This window comes from Alligator sinensis, unplaced genomic scaffold, assembly GCF_000455745.1.
Source record: "Alligator sinensis unplaced genomic scaffold, ASM45574v1 scaffold628_2, whole genome shotgun sequence".
NCBI classification, from domain to species: Eukaryota; Metazoa; Chordata; order Crocodylia; family Alligatoridae; genus Alligator; species Alligator sinensis.
Genome location: NW_005841833.1, coordinates 4,433,535 through 4,451,838, shown reverse-complemented (window position 1 = coordinate 4,451,838; position 18,304 = coordinate 4,433,535). Strand labels below are relative to the sequence as shown.

Genomic DNA, 18,304 nt, shown 5'->3' with positions numbered 1-18,304 from the left:
GACTAAAGACCTCTGCATATGTTGAATTTGGTGCACTAAAATAGATCAGAACTAATAAAAATACCATGCATTACTAAAACTTTCAGAAACAGCCTTAGCACATTAATTGAGCCAGTGACAGTTGCGATGAGTGCACTCCCTGGAACGCCACTTAAAATTGCAAGTTAAATTTCATTTACAGGTTACAGCCACAGATCTTTTAGCTTTTTCACATATGGCTTACCTGAAGGAAAAAATTAATCGCTAGTTTTATAAACTAATTTCTCCACCTCCGTTAACTTGTACAATTCCATAATATCCCTAACAAATTTTTGTTCCATTCAGAGTTTAGTTTAAATACAAGTTTATAATATAGTGGATACCACCAACAAGATGACAAGTTTCTTGTGACACATTCTATCACAATAAAAAACCATGCCAGCTTTTCACTGCCCTGCACTCTGAATTTTGAATGCTGTGACAGAAAACTGAATGCCAATTAAAACTCAGCTGCCTAATGCTTAATTTACTTAGAACTTTGACTTGTGCAGCTGCAATCACAGGCATTCTCTGAGAAAGCATAGTTGTGTGGATAGCAGTTTGGCAGTTATTTTAGGAAAAGGACTACATTGGAATACTCACTTCAGAGAAATCATAGGAGGAAAGTCCAACTTTGCCCCTATTCTTTCCTTCTCTATTTATACTCCCACGCTTCACTTTTAATTCACCTCCTGCTTTATAAGCATTAATTAACCATTCTATCCTGCTATGTGAAAACTAAAAAAACCCCCAGCATGTTTTATCTGTGAAGTTTTATATCACTTTAAAGTAAAGGACTAGAAACTCAGCCAACTTAGGCCATGGTTAGATTAGCTTTGGAAAGCATCAAGAAGTTCCTCACATCCCAGGTGTCCTATATCAGCTAGAAGTCAGTCTAGCCACAATTTGAGAGGTGCTGAAAAGGTTGAAGAACAGCAGTTACGCAGATAACTGGCCACTTCAGCAAAGAATTCTGGTGCAAAGGAGGTAGTAAAATTATACATTTTTCATCACTTCCATCTAGAAACCTTGGATTTCAGAAAGTAGGACTCTTCCTCCAAATCCTTTTGTTGGGGTAAAGGGGAATCAGGAAGCTAGCAGCTCCTGGTCCCTCAAGGTGGCAAGAGACTTCCTGCTTGTCAGTTCAGTTCCATACTTAAGCCACAACACTGGAGATGGATCCAGGGAGAGGGAAATTTCAGGTCTCTCTGCCACCCCAAAGGACTTGCAAGTCAGCATTAGAGGCATTTTGGATAGATGTACCCCCATCATTTGTTTTGTGAGCAGGGAAAAAATGCTTTTCTTTGGTTTAGTGGCAGAAATAGCTAGGGGGTCGAGGACTCACCTAATGGTAGATCTGAATTTGTAGGTCCAAGCAATCAAAGGAGGGTACCTAGTTAAACAGAAGACTAAGCAGAAATGAGAACTAGGTGGAGTAGCATATTTCAGCCAGCAAGCCAGAAGAATAACACTGTACCTTGTAGTAACAATGGTCAAACAAACTTTTTTTTTTTTTTTTTTAAAGAAAAAAAAGAGTGTGCAAGGTCAATATCCAGTACTTATAGTTGAACTCCACACCCCATGGCCAATTTCTTTCCCAATTCCATTACAGAGCTCACAATGACACTTTTTGTTGGACACCCAGCATAAATTTAAAAACCCAAATGATTGGACAAACTTAAAAAGAACCAGTTAAAACAAAAACTTAAGTGAATTTAAAAATACCAGTTTAGAGAAAAAACATCTTTATTATTAACCAGGTTTTTGCACTGGATTATGTGCCTATTGGCCCAACCTGCTAGATAACATCTACACAATGCTTCTTTCATGTTTCAAGAATTGAAAATAACTGTACAAGGTTAAAGTACAAAAGTACACAAGACAGTGGACACGAAATATCCATGTATGAGTTTACCCCATCTGCTGCTTTGTTTGAAAAGTAAAATTTTTGAACTAAAAAATACTGTCCTTCTATAGTTCTGTCAAGTTTAATGGAAGTGGGTATAACCTGATTACAACACTAACACCAGTATCACTGATCTGATATTTACAAAAAAATTGTACTTTTTCAATAAATTAAAGTCAATGCAACACCCATGCAAGCTAGAAGGCTAGCTTTTTGGTGAAGAACAAGGACCCAACATCAGAACAAGAATCTTCCACAAAGTCCCAAACTTTAAAATCACGTCTTTCAAACTGCATCCATTCCTCGCATGGAAGATGTAAACCCCAATCCCATTCCTCTTTGTGTGTGGGTCTGTGATCTTGCCATCTCATACTGGGCATCCAGATTTCTGAATACTTCTTCCTGTTGCTTCAGTGTTTTATAACTTTCTTCATCAACTGAACTACAACCAGCTTCATCCTCACTCTAGAGATCAGACAAAAAGAAGCGATTTATAAAATGTTATAAATGGGATAATGCTTAGGGGCCAAATCCTGGAATTTAAAAACAATAACTAGCATTTTCATACACTGTACCTGTTTTACAGCTACACAAGATATACTTTTTACTCTGATGTATTTAGAGGCTGGGAGTAATTGTCATCAAAAGTATTAAACATGCTCATGAGAACATTCAGATATAATGTGCAATTAATAGAAATAATTATGCAAATTCCTGTCATGTGATACTCATTACACACAGTCAACATTTTGCTCAACTTTAAAAAAAAAAAAAAAAAGAGGCAGACAAATTAACCTTATCAACATTTGGATGTTACTAGTATGAAGTCAGAGATGAAATCCCATGGAAACTGGAATGTTTCTACTTTACCAATCTGGCTATCACTTGAGTGTTGCTTGTATATTTTTAAATTTCTCATGAATAGTTACAGGGAAAGTACCATCCTAAAACTAATTCAAGCATAAATTTGGAAAATATTTACTAACTCTGCACAGCCCACACCTAGACTATGAAGTGAGCCAAGTTAAAGCATAGTGCTTTTTTCTATCCCCAGACCAGTTTGTTAACCAGAAACACCAGGAAACAAATTCAAAAGCTTCTGAATTCTCTGAGAAATATTTCTGACTGAAGTCACTAGCATCTTAATCTGAATTCAAGTTGATCTTGAAACCCTGAATACCAAGTTTTTAACCATTTTAGCAACAGAAATTGGTAACATTAGCCTTAAAATATGCTTTTTTAAGGATTTAAGTATTCCATGATACAGAAATAGATCTAACCAAAAGTATGGAATGCCTTACCTTAATGCCCATTAACTTTCTAAATTTGACATTTTGGTCCTTGTTTCCAAAATTCAATTTTTCCCATATTTCCGCAGACTGTGATTTATCCTAACAAAAATGAGGACAGATTACATTAAGATTAAAAGCTTTTACAGAAAATTGCCAACAATATCACAACTGAGGTAGTAACAAGCAGACAGAAAGTGCCACTAAGGATCTACCCAGTGGAGTATGGGTGGCAGTGTTCTCCACTGCTTCATGGAAGATCCGTACTTCAATTTTCAGTATAGCATTTGCATTCTTAGCATGGGGAACATAGTGAAAGAATTTACTCCCCTCATGTTGTGATGCACCAAAACAAGTTCTGACCATCACTTGAACAATTACAATAACTTCCAACAAGCTTCAGAGTTTGATTAATGAATAATTTCTCCAGACAATGGTTACTGCTCTGTAAAAATAGATGGCCAATGAATAACCTCACCCTGAAGATCTTTGTTACCACAGAGCTAACAACACAGGCTACCTTAACTTTGCATACTTTGTATTATGTACTCTGGCAGGGGTTCCCTGAACTCAGAGGTATCAGAGCCTGATATTCCATGGTTTTCTTCAGTCCAAAAATGTAGCTTATAATAATGTAGAATATGTGACAACAAGCAACATCATTCAGTTTAGTTCAACTCGAGATTGCAGAAAGTAATACACTTTGAAATTATTAAGTATAAGATGCTTCTGATTAAATGATTTCATGAAAATATTAAGAATGGGTGAGAGGGGCAAGAGGGAATTACCCCTTCCTTTTTGCCTTGCCAGAGCATTTTTCGTTTTTTCTCTTGTTCAGCAAACTTCATTGGATTGACTGCTGCTGGGTTATAATAACTAGGTACAGCTATTCCAGTCTCTGCCAGTGCTTTTGCTTGCAACGCTGCCATTTGGGCTGCCATGGCTATTTGAGGAGTGACTTGTGTTCCTGATGCCAAAAGAGCAGCAACATTGATGACAGAACCTCCAGTAGCAGCAGCTGCTGAAGAAAGAAAGGATAAAAGAAAATTAAATAGGAAAGTTTTGAATATTTTTCACATACAAGGAATAAGTTACAATTTTAACCTCTAACTCCCTTGATTGGAAACAAATAGGAATATGTCCGGATGAGATTAAAATGCATTTGACAGAATAGCTAAAGTTTCCTAAAAATTAGAAGTTTCCCAGGGATTTTGGCAAAACAGCAGTCATTTAAACTGCACTTTGTAATGTAACCACAAGAAGTCATCTCATTTTGTATTTCAGAGTCAAGGTACTTGGAACTTATCCAATAGTGCCCCCCCTGCAAATATTCCCTTGTTCTCTAGCTGCCAATACACAATCCAAGTTACAATTCTTAACTAGTAAGAGAAAAAAAAAAAGGCCAAGTATTAGCTGGTTTGGGAAAACTGTTTAACCCAAGGTTAACAAGCAACTCTCCATAGGTTACTCTGCACGCAGTAACAGTTCATAAAGAATTACCTGCAGCCATCTCCTGTTGTTTCTGCTTTTCAACCATTTCTTTTTCTCTCTGTTCTTGCAATTTCTTTGCTCTTTCCAACCTACAAATAAGTGACATAAGGAATAAGTGATTTACACACATTAACATGCAAAAGACTAACAAAAACTGGTATGCTTACATACAAATAGCTGTTTATTGAAGTAAAGTCATAGACTGAGCAGGAATTTTTATTATGCACAAGCATCCTGAAATACTGTTTAAAAAGTTTTGGGAAAAAACATTTAAAAAAATTTACAGGGAGCAACAAAATGGCACCTCCCCCCACTACTAAACATTAAAACATAACAATGCACAACTATAAACCAGCAATGAATTAATGACCTCAATCCATTTCCATGTGGACATGCTGTCCAAATCCCAAGATATTATAACTGGTGTAAACTGGCTGGGTCTTCCAGATAAGAGACTTGCATTTGACAAAACGGCACAGGGAATCCTGTACTGTCACACTATTTGTTTTATCCGTAGTTGGCAATAGAAAGTACTTCAGTTCGTTCTGTAAGATTGGTTAAGAATTGTTTTAAGTTGGGAGAAAAAAAAAATTAAAAAAAAAAGAAGTAGCAGCCTCCCAACTTATGCCAGCTGAACCAAAGTACTGAACTAAAGATTGAGTTACATTTAGGCATGCACAAAGGAGTACTACACAATTCATAAAAGATCAGGAAACCATTCATTCTTTAGCAATGCGTCTAATTCCAGTAATATCCAAATACATATTCTTAAAATGTTTCTATTTTAAAAGCAATAAAACCAAGCAAATTCTAGAAGGGTGCGATAAATAAAAATAAAAAAAAAAGTCAGCCTGTGGAAGGGTTCTGCATACTTTTAACATTCAAACAGTAAATTTTCTTTGAGGGAATTCAGCAAAGTATTTTTTGTTAATCAGCTTCTTAGTCTGTAGCTCCAGAAAATGCAGACCAATTGCTAATCTTCAGCTCCTGATTACCATGGGCATTTGTACATATGTACGTGCTGCAGTGTCGACCGCTTTTAAAAGTGCCCAGTGCCGCACCGCATGCGTTTGTATAAGTGGCAAAATGCACATCAGCACTGAGAAAATGGCAGCAGTGCACTTTTGAACTAAAACACATCCAAGCTGTCTTAGTTCAAAAGCACACCGCTGTCATTTTCTCAGCACTCACGTGCATTTTGCCATTTATACAAATGCATGCGATGCAGTGCCAGGTGCATCAGCTCACATGTGGAGCAGACAAATGTACGTGTATAAATGCCTCACGGTATTTTGCTATACCACTCTAGTCACTCACCACAGCACTTGGGAACAAAGACTGCCTCTTATTCCTTCAATAAGCACTTTTGTGGAATCACATTGCCACCCCTCCTTGCCCCCCCAACACATTCTTACTTACTTGGGAACAAACTGTAGCATAATGGCTGACAGATATAGCTCTTCTAAGTTACTTTCTGTTATTTGCACACTACAATTTATAACTGAGCTACCAATGAGAAACAAACAGAAGTCAAACATTAATGTAAAGCTCAGTGTCAACAGCAAAACTAAAATCAAGATCAGAGTATTTAGCTGAAGTATATTCCTTATTTGTGATGGAACTTCTACGTATGTGCAAGCTGGGACTGACAGAAATATGTTTAATTTTTTTTTGTATTGTTTGCCAACATAGTCTAGCTTAGCATCATTTAAACAGGGGTGATGGCCCCACCCACTGTCCCTTCCAAAAGCTCAAATGGCTGTATTTTTGCTACCCCTTATTTAAACAAAAATAAATGTATTACCTTCTGGCCAGAGCTTCCTGTGCATCCATTGCTGTGTTTCGTCCCCTAAAGGGTGGAGGACTTGGACTCCGGCTATGAGTCCCGCTGAACCTTCGTGGTTTTTCAATTCTTTTCTTTCTTTCTCTGTAAATGATCATTTTATGAAAACAGTGAGGCTACGTATAACTTAATATTAAATTATCTGAGGACTATTCGTTTTTCAATGTCTCCCCAAAAGTGTGTTCAAGCATTAAAATACTGAACATGTAATTGGAAGCATCAGTATTATTTATACTGTACACACAACTATGAAATAAATGTGCTTCTCAGAGAATCGTAAATTATGGACTACTTGGGCAACTAAAAACAGTAATGCTACATGAGCTTCTCTAGCAAGTCCCTAGCCTCCCACTAAATGACAAATTTCTGATACTATCAAATCTGCTCTAAACAGAGCTTCCCAGACATGCTGAAACAGTGCATCACTACTCCTCCTCCTATACCATATTATTGATAACCAAATTTTAAGAGATGAAAGTTTCTCACTGCAAGGTTTTTACCAGTGACATTTTACCAAAGAACACTGTATTACCATACAGTAATTCAGGAGTTTTTCAACCTTTTTGCATCATTGTACCCCCAGGCAGCCAGATGCAGAGCAGTGTACCTCCAGTCGCTAAGCAGGTAGGGGTACATCCAGATATGGGGGGGAAGCGACAGCCGCCACATGCAAGCTTCCCCTGCCCCCTGCGTCTGGCCAACTGGATGGGTGGTGCCTGCTTCATCCCCACCCGCCTGCGCATACCCTGTAGGGCCTTCTTAAGTACCCCCAGGGGTATGTGGACCCCTGGTTGACAACCCCTGCTCTAAGTTACTAAAAAATGCGTGGCAAATAGGAAGTTACAGCAAACAGCACCCCACGGTGTTCCTGGACAACAAAGTGAGAAGTAATTTAGGGTGTACAGTGAAAGATGCTTCTGCCAGTTTACTTGTAAGCATTAACACAACTTGCAGAAATGAATGTGGCTAGTTGAAGGCAGAGTAGCTCTATTTCTTCCACCTGCTTTTTTCTTTTTTAAGCTGGACTGGCTACAAATAGAAAATGTACAATGAACTAGCACTATTAGAGTAACATTACAAAAAGAACATCCCAGTTGATCTTAAAAAAGGAAGAACACTAGGCAAGATTGTTCTCTCAGTGCAGAAAATTATAGTCCAGGCACCAACTCAGTGAAACTTTGCAGAGACCTGCATTTCTCAGAATTGATGACTCAGTCCATAACATATTCTAGACACCTAAACACCTTTCACAGTGCCAGGTAGGACAGACTGCCTAGCCTACCTACGCAGTGAAATTCCAGATGAAGGAAGCAAGAAATCCTAAAAACACTGAACTTCTTTATCAGAGCGTTTCAATCTGGAGTTGGAAGGTGGAATGAAGCGCTATCTGCTCCCCAATTCAGTTCTAAATCTCAGCAAAACAATGGAGGAACTGCTACAAATTTTTAAATGCCAGAGACTATGAGAGACCAGAAATTTATCTGAGTGGCAGAAGAGACTCACTACAAAGTGAGTTTAAGAGTTTCCCAGCAACTCAGGGTGAAGTAACTACAAATACTAAGATAGAGCCTGAGTTGTATCACAGCAAACTCATAAATTTCATGAACAGGAGATTTCACTTTGTGCAGTCAGGCTTCCGCATCCTACCCACTCGATTTTAAGTTTTGCAGTAGCTTGGTCCAATAGTCAAACAGTTGCCTTTCAAGACTTCAACTGAGCTCAGAACCTTCTGGGGTGTTATGTGCATGCTGCTAAGCAAGGTGTTGCCTTTACACTTGATTGTAAGTGTTAACTATTTCTTCTTTCCTTGACTTGTTACTAGCAGTCAAAGAAACTAATACACTATAATCTAAGGCTATACATTTCAAAGCACTGTTAGTCTGAAGATAGGTAGAAGGCAGGGCAGTTTAACACCTTATAGATGGTTCATCTGATGAAGTAGGCCTTAACTTATAAAAAGCTCACATCTCTGAACAAGGTAAGTCTATATAGGTACTGCATTGCTCTGCATTTGAAATAGTGTTCTAGTAGCAAAAGCTTTGCTAGACTGAAAAACCTCACTTTTTTCCACAGTTGCTACTGTATTCTTATTCAGATAGTTTAATTTGCTTGCTGAAAAACAAAGCCTGTTTTGGAGTTCACATATTGGTGAAGGGGTGGGAATCATTAAAATATAAAAAAAAATAATTCAAAGTGATGCTGAATAATTTCCACATTTGACACAAACAGGTAAGTTATACCTTCATGAAGAACTAATATTTTCCATTACCCATATTCTGCCCTCAGCAAAAAAAAAAAGTTTATAAATTCTTTATTAAAGTATCAGTAGGTATGTGTGCATCATGCAGTGCACATGCAGCTATATTCCCCAGTCCACTTCACAGGCAGTGCTTGCTGAAACTAGCAAATAGATGAAATAACAATTCTATATGATCTTAGAAAGAAAAAGTCTGTTGAACATTTCCTACATGTTATTAACAGTATCACAACAGTGCCCAATGTTTCCAATAGACCATATACCTGTAAATGCTAAATTGCGGTAATACTAAAACATTCACTATACGGTTTCAAATGATTATCTGAATTACAAAGAAAGAAGAAACCAGAATAGGACATCACAGGAGACTGAGGGAACAACAGTTTCATATCCAAGATTCACATGCTTATTTTTTCTCACCTGTTGAGCACCACTCATATTAAATTAAGTCAAACATTTTTGTAAAAAGCATCCACAATCCAGTAAGAAACACTTAAACATGTAACGTATTAAGAACATATAGAATGCAGAACTTACCGGCTTCTACTCCTAGTCCTACTTCTGCTTCTAGTCCTATGTCTGTGTCTAGATCTTGATCTAGAACGAGATCTTACACGCCGCTTTCTTTCTCTGCTTCGAGATCGTGACTTTTTTCTGTCACGGCTTCTACTACGATGACGTCTGAAACACATATCCCACATTCTTACAAATTCTTGAGGGCCTGTTCTGACTTCTACTTAAACCCTTACTGAAAGAGTACATAATAGTTTCGGCTCAGCTATAACAAACATTTCCCCAAAATAAAAATGACTAGAAAAATTTAAGTGAGGAAAGCAGGGGATGAGAAATAAAACATGAGAGAATATGTATGAGTAAGCCACAAGATCCGTTTAGACCTTTGCATATCATTAAGTAACAATGAATTAATCAGTTATTTACAGAGTATGAATGTCTGGAGTAGCTCAAAGAACTGAGCACATCAGAACAATACAGGAGTCCTATGTTTCAGCAATATCTCCCAAAACATCAGTTCTTAATAAACGAAGGGTAGGAACTTTAAGGGCCACATATAGAAAAAAAGAACGTTGACATAAGGAGGAGAACATGTACAAGGGAACATTTATAAAATATATATTCACTGTACTAGTTTGCATTTGGATTAATTTTAGATACCATGACTATCAAGCCTTAGGCCAAGTAAACGCAGAAAAAAATCTCGACTAACACTGCATGCAGTACGCAGGGTGCAATCTTGCCACTGTGGCTTTAGCAATATGCAAAATCTTTTTTAAATTGCAGACAATTTATTTGTATATGGAAAAATCTAAAACAAAAATAGACTATTTTTGACAACACAATTAGAAAAAGAACAATTGTTGAATATAGATACCTTACCTTTCACGAGACCTGGATCTTGAATGACTTCTACCTCTTGATGATTTTCTGTCTTTGCGCTTATGTCTGTCCTCACCATTTTCTGATGAATTTAGGCTGTCTCTCCCCTTGTCAGAAGAATGTTCTTTGTCATTATGGTCCTCAGATTTGTGTTTCTTGGAGGACTTCTCTTTGGACTCGTGTCTTCTTGCCTGTTTTAAGAAGAAGTTGGTTCTTTCAGGAAAATAGTGCAACAAAGAGAGTTAGTATGGGTATCAGAAGATAAAAATGATATGTTGTGATGCAACATTAGTAACCTTAGGAGCGTGCCTCAAGAATGATGGCTATTTTACTTAACACCGCCAACTACCTAATGTTGCAGATGCACACTATCATTTTTAAAACATGTTTTTGGCCCCCCCGCTTTCTAAACTATCTTTAAGACTCCCATAAGAGCACTGTTACACTGTTTCCTGATACAAGTTCACAATACTACAATGAAAACGGTAACCATTTTCAGTTACTAGTTACTCCATCTATCCTGGAGTAGCAATAAAAAGTATCTAACATGTTCCTGTCTCTACAAGTTATCTATTACATGTACAGACACACATACATACATACATAACAATGTGTCTAGAGCCATACCATTTTACACAAACTTTTTTAAATCCATACGTATAACCATCATAAATTAAGTAGTATCACTGATTCAAACTAAGATATTAAACTTCCCCATTAAAAAAAGTGTTTATAAAAACATACAAGGTTGACATCCTTGTTTTCCATTCTTAAAACATTCAAGCTTCACTTTGAGATCTCACTTCAAATTTAACTAAAATGATACCCTGTTATGCTGTACTGCAATTTTTTTCTGCGGTGCCTTTTTGTTAAAAGCAGACTCATTCCTTTTATAGCTGCAGTGCCTGGAGTACTCTGCAAGGTCAGTTTTTATTTTTGCCTAGGCTTTCCGTGGAACCTAAGCTATGACATCAACAGCTCTTCTTAATAGATCCAATTCGTTTTGTACCGTTTCTTGTTTGAACTACTGCAGACCATTTAAGTCTTGGTTTCCACAAAAAGGGTTAAAAAAACAACATAATAAATACGAAATGTTGGCTCCCCAGTGGGAGCTAGTGGTCCTCACTGCTACTGCAGCCCAGCCTTGTAGCCCATCTGGAGGCAGGGAGGAATGAAGGGCAGCAAACAAGATGGCAGCTGCCTCCTTGTCCCTCCTCCCCCTGCTAAGGCCATTCTGCCAATAAGTGCCTAGGAGAGCTGAAGCACATCCAGGAAATATCTGTGGAATTTATTTATGCCATGACTGACCTGTGAAAATTGTTTCGTTTCTCCGTGATTTAAGTAGACCCCTAAACAAAATATAGCAAGTCTATGTATATGCCAGCAGTTTAGAATCCAGGTTCATCTAGATCTGCCCTGATCTAATGTTGCATATTTAAGCACCCCTCCCACAACCACCAAATTAGTAGTTAAGACACAAGTCTGATAGAGATTGGGCATAATTAGAAAGAACCAAACTTTTAACATTCTCTCAACCAAATCTCTCCAACTAAACTTAGGCTGGTATATTTTATATTCCAGACACATACAAGAGGGTCCTTATCATAATTATGTACATGTCTAATATTAAAGACAGACGTGTCTTCTTTGCCTTTTTTCTCAGCAAGCAATTTTTCCTTTAATTCACTAAACAATTAGTGAAATCTGATATAGGCATGCAATTAAGTCAACAGTTGTCTGTTTTTAGATGTTTGCTACCTAAAGGAATTAATTTCAAAGCATGCAATTTAAGAAAAATATTTTGACCTACATTCAAAGAAGCTTTAGCCTTGGGCCATTCAAGTTTTAAAAAATTGCAAATTCAAGTGAAAAAAATGAAATAAAAAAAGCATTCAGCAAGATTCTAACAAGTTATTTTTCACTCAGTTAAAAAGATGTAAAAGTTTCACTTAGACCTAATATGGCAAAACACCGCAATAGTTACAAGTGAAAGAAAACTTTCTGAAACTAAGAATGAGTGTTTCTTTTTGATCAGTCTTCTAGACACACACTTAGTAATAAACACCATTATATCCCATAAAGGATTTAAGATATTTTTAAGGGAAATGAGAGTTTGAATGACTAATAGTTACCTTATCATGAAGTAGGCTTATATTTTTGCTATCTGAGTCTGCAGCGTCTTCAGTTCAGTCTCTTCGCGCATTAGCACGCTGAGTATGATTTATTATAGAAATGTTATCATGTGATCTAAACAATATAGTCAATTTTACAAAAACTCTCCTACATCATTTTTTCTTTTTTTCTTTTTTTTTTAAACAGAGCTTCCATTGGAATGAGGAAAGGAGAAGTTCCAGACCCACATTACAAGTTTTACGAGTTCCCCATCTACCCAACCTGTTCTTGCCCCACATAACTTAGCCTCTCTTCTGGCTATTTCTGCTGCTCCTTGCTTGTTTGTTTGATCTCTTCTCCGGTGAGTAAGCCAGTTATCTCCAATGTATCATTGTTGATGCCTTTTTCTCATTCCCCTTGCCCTAAGGTTATTTTTCTTATTTTATTTTTTTTTTTTTAAGAGAGCTTTTGCTATTGCAATTTCTAGGCGACTTGCTGACATCTAAAAGGCTGCAGCAGTCTTTAAAATTCAAAACTACAACAAACAGAGCTTAGCCACTGGGGAATTTTACTTATTTCTTTTTAAAAGAATTATTCTCAGGTAGATGGGTGTGTAACACTGAAGTCCTGAGCAGTGGTCAGGCATCAGAAGACCAAAGGCCTTTGGTTAATGGAAGCTCTGCGAGACAGATAGTCACCAAGAATACCAACTATATTTCTCCATATGAAAAGCTCATTTTGCTGTTTCCACAAAAAGAAAACTAAAGTTACTAGATTCTGAATGTACTTTTGCTATTAACTATTACCTTCTTGTCAAAATGATGGCTTCAATCATGCTTCGCTAGGACAGGTACTCCATGCCCATTTAAGTTTATGAGTTGCAATTTTTTGTACTTACCATTAAGTCACTTTTATATAAAAGTTTACACATGTGCAATATTACAAGATACTTTTAAAGAAGTATTGTACAATTACCTAAGCACTACAAAGCGTTAATTACCTCTTTGCTTCTGCTCCGACTTCTGTGTTTTCTTCCTTCATTATCTGAGAAAGAAAATATTTGTTATTCATCAGATAACTATGAGTCCTTAAAGACTATAATGGTCTAGTATTGTTAATATGAATTTAAGCTGCATCTATTTATTGCACTTCTTCCCCCACCTCCATGCCAAGTCAAGAACAAAAGGTTAAAGATACGTACTTTTAAAACATCATTGTTATGCTAGCAATCTACTAGATTAGAGAAGTTGTGAAAACTTATTTTTTCATTACTACTTCAATTTCTTCTTTGCATTTTATTCAACTCTAATGAGGAGAGACTAGCTTGTTTCACACTTTCATACCTACGTATTGGAAAGAACTCTTTAAATGTTGGATAGAAACCACATGGGGAAAAAAGTGGAATAACCCACGTGCCCAATTAAAACATAAGTATATATATTAGATTTCCTAATTATTTATGCTATTTTGTGCATCACCAAAAGAGAAATACCAACTGATCATCTAGAAGATTTTTTGTTGAAGCACATGAAATATTAAAATTTGCAGTTTTAATAGAACAAAAAAAAAGAACGAACTTTAAAATTACTTTAGATTCAATATTAGCTTAATTCTAAACTTCCCAATCTGGCACCATACAAGAGCAACTTTCCCCAAAACTATATTAAGGGCGATTCAGGTTCTGCAAGGATGTATTTTTATGCTTTTTCTTTTACAGTATTTTCAAATGACGTATTCTACTATAAGAAATAAAATACAGAGTTATAACTAATTATTTGCCTTTGCTTCTACAGGATTTGCACAGTATCACCAGGATGAAGTTCACATGTTTTTGCTAGAATCCACCAAGAACTGGCACAGGAAAGTTAGCTTGCCTTACTTGGATACTTTCATGTTACCCAGTTATAACAACATATTATCTCAAAGTCTGAAGACTGGGATACCTGCCATATGATAGGATTGTGCAGTCCATTGTAATTAAAACTGGTCCAATTACAGCAACATTCTTTAGCAGTGAACCATACCTGATTTTCGTTTTCTTTCCCTTGATCGTGAACGTGATCTTGAATAATGATGTTTTGAGGTTCTAGGAGAATTAGATGCGTCTGACTGTTCCTTTTTCTTCTCTCTCTCTGGAGATGACTTTTCTGCAGCTATTCCATCTCGTTCAGTATCACTACCCTAGATGGGCAGAAGAAAATATTATAAACTTTAAGTAGAGAAATCTCTTTGGTTCTGAAAGAATCATGTGCAGTGCTAACACTGAAGAATGATTTCTTCACAGAGTCATAGAAGTTGGGTCGGAAGGGACCTTGTAGATCTTCAAGTCCGACCCCCTGCCTGGGCAGGAACAAAACTGGGCTCAAATGACCCCAGCCAGGTAGGCATTTCTTTTCACCATAAAACTCTTTTAATGACTAAACAAATATCTTTTTAAAAATAGAATATTTTAGGATATTTAAAAATTGTATTAAGGTAACAATATGAATAGAATTTTGCCTCTGACATTTGTATGCTAATTATATAGTGAAAGACTAGCTTATCAAGAGCTGTTACAGACTAGCACCCAGAACAGAATTAATAGCTTCACCCCAAACCAGCTCATCTGTAAAAAAAAAAACAAAACACAAAACTCGTTTGTAAAAGCAGAATTTACCATTTTCAGGTTTTTGAGGGTTTTTTTTTTTTTTAATTTCAGTTATAAAAATGCAGTGTGAAGCAAAGTCTACCATGCCAACTTTATGGACTTTTTTCCAAATCGTGTCTATGTATTCAAATACTATTTATGTAAGTTCATATTTCAAAAGTTACTGCTCATGGATAATGCTGTCCACACATGGCAGCCTAAATGACATTACAGATTAGGGTATTACAGCTAGGACACGGCTGTACATCAATGTTCAATTAATGGTGAGATAGGAATCAAGCACACAGTTATTACACGTTTTTTGTGCGATAACTTTGTGGCTTATTCTTTGTTTTATGACACTTAATTGCTGAGGGCTCTCAGCCACTGAAGTGCATGGTGTACCTCTGCAGCTGGGAGCCCAGATCAGCTGATAAGACTCCCAGCCAGGGGAGCAGGGGGATCACAATCCCAGGCTCCCTCTGCACCAACAGTAAGGCATGATGGGGTCAGAGGCGGGACTTCAGCATCATGCCTCCTGCCATGTACCTGTGGCATGGCAAGAAGCATGATTGTGGGGATCTTGCATCAGATCCTATTGTGCCTTTACTTGCACAACTGCCAGGGGTCTTAAAGTCCTCCAAGCTGTCCTACTATAACTGTCAATCTTACAGCAGCATTATTAAAATGTAATTGTTAAGAAATATAAGTTAGCAAGAATATTACAGTTGAGATCTAGAAGCACTGTCTCAATGATCACCTTAATAAATCTGATAAGACTGCAAGGCCACACTTTCCCTCATCCTCTCTTAATTTTATTGTTAATCCCACAAACACATCCTGGTGGTATAAAAAAAAAAATCAAACAGCTCTCTTCTCACAGTTGACCATCATGTAAAACACATTTTATAATGACAGATTATGCTGTTATTGACCCTTTGCAATATCACTGGTTTCTGTGGCTTTGAATGGATGAACTGAGAGCATACGCAAAACCAAAGACAAATGAGTTAGTTGCATGTTTCATTAAAGGGCATAATTTGGCTTGCAAAATATGTTACTCATGAAAGGGAGAATAATTAGACTGAGCACAGAGGGAGTTAGAAAAAACATTTTTAACTTGCAAACTGAGAAAACAGACATGGAAATCAATAAGATGATGAATAAAGCACATCAGTTGGGTTTTTTTAAGGTTTCAATCTCTGGATAGAAAAATATTTTTAAGAAGGGTTAGCTGTTCGGACTAACCATTAGAAATGTTATTATTTTGGGTACATGATGGGTTTTCTAGGATAGTCCTGTAACTACAGCCATTTCTCCTAATATTCACATTTCACTTGCTAATATTCATTCCACCCAGGCTGCTAATTTTTTTGTACCACTTTTCCTTCCATAGTGGATGCTCGACACAATTCTAGTAACTAGGCCTGAAGTGAGAAGTAAGGCAAAGGGGGTCATTATTTTTATACCATCATGGTAACAGTAATACCAAGCTCTTAACACAGAACTTATGGTAACCATGATGTAGATTCTGTGCTTGCAACATACTGGTGGTAATTGTTCTTTTTTGTACAGGGATGCAAACATACAGAAATCATATATACAAAACTATTAACAAGAAATGCCATCTAGGTATTGTCTACACTAGGGGCAGGCAATTATTTTGGGCGGAGGGCCACTTACTGAGTTTTGGCAAGCCACCGAGGGCTGCATGATAGGCAGCCAGGGGCAGAAAAATATTAATTTTCTAAATTTTTTAGGGGCCCCGTGGGCTGGCCCCCAAGCCACATTTTGCCCACCCCTGGTCTACACATTATTGAAGTGATATACTGCGTGATATCTCTCTATAGTTATAGCTCTATAGCCGAGTGTCCCAGATAAGTGACAGAAATCAGAACTAAAAGTGAGCGGTCCCAACATTTATCATCCTACCAGTCCCAATTATCCTTGACATCCCACAACTCCAAAGTTAATTTCTCCACTTCATTCTTATCCCTCCCTCCTACCTCTATTGCCAAGACACCAGTCATGCGAGATGTTTCAACACAGGTACACATGGTTTCAAAGGGAATTTTAGATCCCATTTCTTTAAGATGGGAGGTGATTTAAGATCCCATTTCCTTCAGATAGGAGGGGGAAAGGGCTGAAACCCAGGTGGTTTTAATTAGCTGTCTTTTTTGGTATCAATAAGCAATGGCCAGTAGAAAGTGAACGTGCTGGACCAACTTCCAACTCATTACAGCCTTACTACGACACCATCCCTCATTACTATCTAGCCAGGCTGCAACAAAGACTCTTCTATACTACGCAGAAAGGTTCAAACCCAGAAACAAAACACATACCTACTTATAACTACACACAATGAAGGCAAATAAATGGGACTATTCACAATAGGCAAGGTATGTGCCAAGACCAGGGTTGAATTGCAAGAGTCCTCCACCTATTATCAAGGAACACAATTCGCTCTGGGTCAGTCATCAAGTCATTTACTGGGTCAGACCCTGGGTCCGTGTTGCCCAGTGTCCTGTCGCGCAGCAGGTGCCATCTGGGGGGCTCTGCTCGCTGTCCCCCCTCGCGGACCATCACTCCCACCCCCATTTTGCCTGTCCTTTGCCTCAATAAATCAGCTCTTTCCTCAGCGGACTCCCTTCCTAAGGGAGCTTACAGGTGTTCGTGGTGGACAGCAGCCAAATAACAAACAGGCCTGTGTCTCAGGGTGGCTGCTAAAAAAGGAGAGTGAACCCAGTCTAACCACAGGCTTTCCGCACTTCCCCCGCTCTCCCTTGCGGCCTCCAACACTCAAGGAATAGGAAATTGCAATTTGGAGACCGTGCCCGTTCCCCGTGCGCTCCCAGACACCAACACCCCTGTCCTCCAGGAGCGTGCCCACCCTTTTTGACTCCAGCGACACCATTGCACCTGGGAGCGACTGGTCCCACAGTCCGCTTCCACCTCCCTAGCGTCAGTTTTAAACTTACTGCCGACTCCTCTCAGGTCGCGAGCGAGGGGGCTGCCCTCGTCCAGTTTTTGGCGAGCGCGTTTCCTTTGGGGCACCCGGCGGCCCCTTCCCCAGGTCTCCGCTCGGAAACGGCTTTGCTTTTTGAAAAGGGACAATTACAAGAGCGATGCAACGGGGCGCGCTGCCCTTTGTCCGAGCTCTGCTGGAAGGTTGCCTCGGTCCGCCAGCGCCTGCTTTCAATGGGGAACTGGGGTTGGGGAAAAACGTCTCCCTCCCCGCTGAGCGGTGCAGGGGAGTCTCCCCCCATGGAGAAGCGGGCTGGGAGGGCACGAGAGGGGGGCCCCCCCCGCTCTTCTCCCGGGACAGAAACTTCTGGAACAGGGCCGCGGGGAGCGGGGCGGAGCGGCC

General features: G+C 38.4%; 1 protein-coding gene across 1 annotated transcript; it reads right to left on the bottom strand.

Annotated features, from left to right (window-relative positions):
• Positions 1-1,741: 1,741 nt before the first annotated feature.
• RSRC2 (arginine and serine rich coiled-coil 2) lies at positions 1,742-16,994 on the bottom strand. The gene is made up of 10 exons (XM_014517768.2): positions 16,944-16,994; positions 14,336-14,492; positions 13,312-13,355; positions 10,200-10,390; positions 9,342-9,485; positions 6,509-6,631; positions 4,714-4,793; positions 4,002-4,234; positions 3,226-3,315; positions 1,742-2,389 (listed from the first exon to the last, which is right to left on the bottom strand). Exons 1-10 carry the CDS (start codon positions 16,992-16,994, stop codon positions 2,210-2,212), a joined length of 1,293 nt encoding a protein of 430 aa, XP_014373254.1. The 3' UTR covers positions 1,742-2,209.
• Positions 16,995-18,304: the final 1,310 nt, after the last annotated feature.